General features: G+C 42.5%; 1 protein-coding gene across 1 annotated transcript in view; it reads right to left on the reverse strand.

The window, feature by feature from the left end:
- slc51a (solute carrier family 51 member A) overlaps positions 1-400 on the reverse strand; it is a 15,492-nt gene extending 15,092 nt beyond the window's left edge. The window contains exon 1 of the mRNA XM_014018787.1: positions 184-400. Coding sequence (XP_013874241.1) covers positions 184-259 — 76 coding nt within the window. The 5' untranslated portion in view covers positions 260-400. The remainder of the gene's footprint in view (positions 1-183) is intronic.
- Between the last annotated feature and the right edge of the window lie 4,759 nt (positions 401-5,159).

Here is a 5,159-nt window from a genome sequence, read left to right on the forward strand (position 1 = left end):
AGCGGTTTTCCTCCCCATGACTCTGCAGTTCAACAGAAAAATCGCACACACACTAATTAAAATTCCAGAAGGGGAGATCTCCTTGTGCGTAAAAGTGCAGCTCCGCTCATCACAGGCTTCCCTCAAAGCGACCCCGAACCACCCCCCTCATCTCGCGCGCGCACCAGAACCGGGTCCACTCACTCTGAATGATTTGGATGGCGACAGGAGGCTGGCCCATGCAGCCCGGGTCCATGGTCCGGTTCGTTCTGTTACTCATCCTGGATGCTGACARTTGGATCAGAAGTTACATCCACAGACTGTCGGTGCGTAAAAGTTTGGAGAGGATCGAGGGCAGGTTTGTCCTGAGCTTTAAACTTCACAGACATGTTGCTCCTCCTCTTTCACCCTAGCCTGTCTGATCACTGAACCCGCCTCCTTTTCTGTGTCATGGGACAACGTGAGCAGTTCTGCGAACAGACGTGAAAAATCCCTATTACTCACGTGGATTGATTAGGAAATGGGAATGAGTCCAACTTCTCTCAGTTGGATTTATGGTGACATCTTTTCATTTTACGCATGAAGAGTTGAGAAGTTTTCCAACTTTGTGCCATTTCTTGTTGTTTTTTGGCACCAATTTTGGAGACTTCTTTAAGTGAAATGTTTAATTTTTACAGGTGGGTTTTGGCATCTGTTCCACTCTGCTGTGATGAGATTCGATGCTCGTTTAATAGCTGCTAAGATTCATAACAAACTTTTCATTCCTTTTTTCCCGTTTTTGTTTGGCTTCATGCTTTTTTTGTGAATTCACTTAATCAAGACATTAATTTGTCAAAAATCTTGGAAGCTTCTTTTAAAAACTTCGCCTCTGGGCACAAACGTCAGGGATGAAGCGGTCTGTTTGTGACCATGTCAGGGCAACATGTAGGCCTACAGAGAGTGTTGTCATGTGACTTAATGAAAAACAATCATTTTAATTAAATCCAGTTTGGCTGAATAGCAGATGCCCAAATGTTGCGACTGTTGAGTGCTGAATTGATTTGGTCAAATTTGGTAAAGAAGCAAAAACTGTAGCTGTCCAAGCTGAAAACAGCCAAAAAAAATCTAAAGCAAAATTGTGGCTAAATTCTAGTTGAAATCCAAAAACTCCAGCTAAAAGCAGCAAGAGACAAGTTAAAAGCTACCAAATGCTAAATGTATGTAGAAAAACACTACCTAAAAGCAGTTAAAAGTGGTCAAATGTAAAACCTAGCTAGTAAATTCATTGCCCGTCCATCCGTTTTCTACCGCTGATCCGGTGTCGGGTCGTGGGGGCAGCAGTCTAAGCAGAGAGACTCAGACCTCCCTCTCCTCAGCCACATGGACCAGCTCCTCTGGGGGAACTCCAAGGTGTTCCCAGGCCAGCTGAGAAACATAGTCCCTCCAGCGTGTCCTGGGTCTTCCTCTGGGCCTCCTCCCAGTGGGACGTGTCCAGAATACCTCACCAGGGAGGCGTCCAGGAGGCATCCTAACCAGATGCCTGAGCCACCTCAACTGGCTCCTCTTGACGTGGAGGAGCAGCGGCTCTACTCTGAGTCCCTCCAGGATGACTGAGCTTCTCATCCTCCCTCTAAGGGAGACACACTGCAGAGGAARCTCATTTTGGCCGCTTGTATCCACGATCTCGTTTTTTCAGTCACTACCCAAAGCTCATGACCATAGATGAGGGTAGGAACGTGGACCGACCAGTAAACCGAAAGCTTCACCTTCTGGCTCAGCTCTCGCCTGCATCACTGCAGATGCAGCACCGATCCGTCTGTCGATCTCCCGCTCCATTCTTCCCTCATTTGTGAACAAGACCCCGAGATACTTGAACTCCTCCACTTGGGGCAGAACCTCCTCCCCGACCTGGAGGTGGCACGCTACCGGTTTCTGGCTCAAGACCGTGGTCTTGGATTTGGAGGCACTGATCCTCATTCCGGCCGCTTCACACTCGGCTGCGAACCGCTCCAGTGAGAGCTGCAGATCAGGATCTGATGAGGCCGATAGGACCACATCATCCGCAAAAAGCAGAGATGTGATCCTAAGGTCACCAAAACGAATGTATAATTGTTTTGCATGCTTTCCCCCAGACTTCAACACAATAAATCAAGTGTGGAACAATCATTACATTATACAACATAAACAGAGCTCTATCATTAAATAACTCCCTACTTTATACAATAGTCCAATAGATTTAGCAATTTTTGTTCTTAGATAATTAATATCATCTGCAAATAAAATACATTTAACCAACCCTGACACATTAACCAAATCATTCTGTCCATAAAATTCTGTCCGTAAAAGTTATGAACAGAATCGGTGACAAAGGGCAACCTTGGCGGAGTCCAACTCTCACTGGAAAGAGTCCAGCTTACTACTGGCAATGTGGACCAAGCTCTGGCACCGGTCATACAAGGACCTAACAGCCCGTATCAGCAGGCCTGGTACCCCATACTCCCGGAGTACCCCCCCACAGGAGTCCCCGAGGGACATGGTTAAATGCCTTCTCCAAGTCCACAAAACACATGTAGACTGGTTGGGCAAACTCCCATGCACCCTCCATGACTCTGCTGAGGGTGTAGAGCTGGTCCAGTGTTCCACGAAATTCATAGCATTTAGCTAAAAGTAGTAAAATGTTCTACAAGCAAACTAAAAGCAGCAAAATGCTATAGCTTAATGTAGGGAAGCAATACTTAAAAGCTAAAAGCAGAAAAAGCTAGCTAGAAGTAGCAATTAGGTAAAAGCTACATAATAGCAAAATGGCAGCTTAAAGATAAAAGCAACAAAAGTGCAGACCAAAAGCAGCAAACTGATGGCTAAATGTAGACAAGTATTACCTAAAAGCCAAAAGYAGCAAAAAGTTTGCAAAAGGCTAACAGTGGCAAATGCTAACTAAAAGCTAAGTAGCAAAAGTACAGCTTAAAGCTAAAAGTAGCAAAATGTTAGCAGCAGCAAAAGGCAAGCTCAATGTAAAAATAGACACTACGTAAAAGCTAAAAGTAGCTAAATGTAAGCTAAAAAGCTATGTAGCAAAAGTGCAGCTTAAAGCTAAATGTAGTAAAATGTTTGCTAAAAGCAGCAAAATCCACATTAATGTAGAAAAAAATACTTAAAAACTTCATGTAACTAAAAGCAGCACTCTCTAAAAGCAGCAAAAGCTAGCTAAAAGTAGCAAAACGTTAGCCAAAAGCTGGAAAGTGTTAGCTTTGAGAAAACAACAAGTGTGCTGCAGAATGTTTTAATGGATTTTAACGTTAAGGTTAAAATTAAAAATAAATAAAAGTATTTTGAAAAGTATATGAAAAAGCTAAACGTAAAACTCCAAAATAAAAAAACATTTTGATATATGAATGGCTGAAATATCAAGCATATAGAAGTAGTTAGATCATATATTTACAGAAAAATAAAACACAAACATTAACAACAGGATTTTAAAAGAAATGTTGTAAAAGTTTTCCTTTTTTACTCTAACAGGTCTGAGTTTCAGAGCTGTAGATTTAATGATTGTTTATGTTTTTTCTTTGAATCCTTGATCTGCTTGTTCAATCTCTTCTGAGAGATGACTGATAAAAACACCCGGGGCAAGAAAAACAGAGCAGTGTCTGTGAGCTGGCGCTTCCTCTGACAGACCGTGCTGTCGTCTATTTCCACCTGCGTGCACGTTTTTATTTTTTTTAACCTGCATCTGTGTGCGCATTTGTTAGCAAAATATCCCAAGACTTCACCAAATCATGTATGTACAGCTGAGTCACTTAGTCTAGATGCTTTACACAAACACAAAAGTGGTTAAAACTCAGTCAGCGTTACAAATGTTGAGCTAAAGTTTGACGTAGTGGCTGGAAGTTCACAGCGAGACAGGAGCCAGCATGTTGAGCTTTTACAGTTTATCACAGAGTAAGAGCAAACAGAATATCTCAGGGTGAGCCGGAAAGCTTATCAGCAATGAAAAAAAATAAAAACTCMGAGGCCACCAGCCTCGACAGAGCTGGAGAACAATGTGACCTTCATCCGATTCTAGATACCTCATCAACGAGTTCTCAGCACTGAGACAAACCACCGGGTCTGAATTTATCTATAGTCAAACTTTACGTCTTCCTCTGTTACAACACAAAGGAAGCACGTACATTGATCTTGCCTAACACGACAACTTGCTCCGTTTGTTCAAGTTTGAGCAACTTRCCTGCTTCTGAGTGCACCCAGGTACACACCTAGTCAGAGTTGRATTTAAAAGGATGTGTCACGACTGGCCTGAGTCTGGGAGAAACTCAAAAATGAAGGGTTCCAACGATTGGGTCGTTTTATTGCTGTAAATGCATCCTCAGTGGTCATCTTAAACTCAGATTTTCGGTGAAGTTTTGTGGGTCTGAGATTGCCAGGACTTGTGCAAAACTTGCTTCACATCTGGAAGCCAGACGTTCAGCCCAAAGTTTAAATCAGTGCAAATATGAAATCAAAAGCAAATCTTAAAAAGTGTATAAAAAAGCTGTAAGAGTTGTGGATGTTTGCACAAAAACCTGATGTCAACTTTCATTATCGCAGTGTGTTTCCCTTTAATGAACAACCCATCCAGTGGTGAAAAATAACGGACTCTTGAGTTCATTATTCGGGATTTTAAGATGCAAAAATCAGCGACATCGAGAGATAAAGTGTTTGTAGAAGGTCGGGGCTCTTACTGTAGGACAGAGGAGTCAAGGACCCGGGTGTCACCCTGATAGTAAAGGCCAATGTTCGACCGAGTTCATGGATTTTCGTCCAGCGTGTTGTCTGAGTGGGAACCAGATGAGTGTTTACTTTTCAAGAACAGTGTCATCTGCGGACAGTACAAGGCCGAACAAAGTTGCCGTTCTAAATCTGCATGTTGTTACTACACCACTGCAGGAATCTGAACTATTTACTGGACATTTGATTCATCTGAACCTGATTTAACAGTCACCAGGTTCACCCGATWCCACTTAGATTACTAATAAGCAAGGGCGTAACTTTGTGCTGAAAGTTGGTGGGTACGCACTAGGGCTGTGTATTGGCAAGAATTTGGCGATACGATACATATCATAACAGAGGGGTCACGATACGATATATCCCGATATATTGTGATACTGTAAGCAAGGCAACATGTATATTGCGATTTTTTTTGTCCAAAAATTCTATTAAATAAAAAC

This window comes from Austrofundulus limnaeus, unplaced genomic scaffold (assembly GCF_001266775.1).
Source record: "Austrofundulus limnaeus strain Quisiro unplaced genomic scaffold, Austrofundulus_limnaeus-1.0 Scaffold201, whole genome shotgun sequence".
Lineage (NCBI taxonomy): Eukaryota > Metazoa > Chordata > Actinopteri > Cyprinodontiformes > Rivulidae > Austrofundulus > Austrofundulus limnaeus.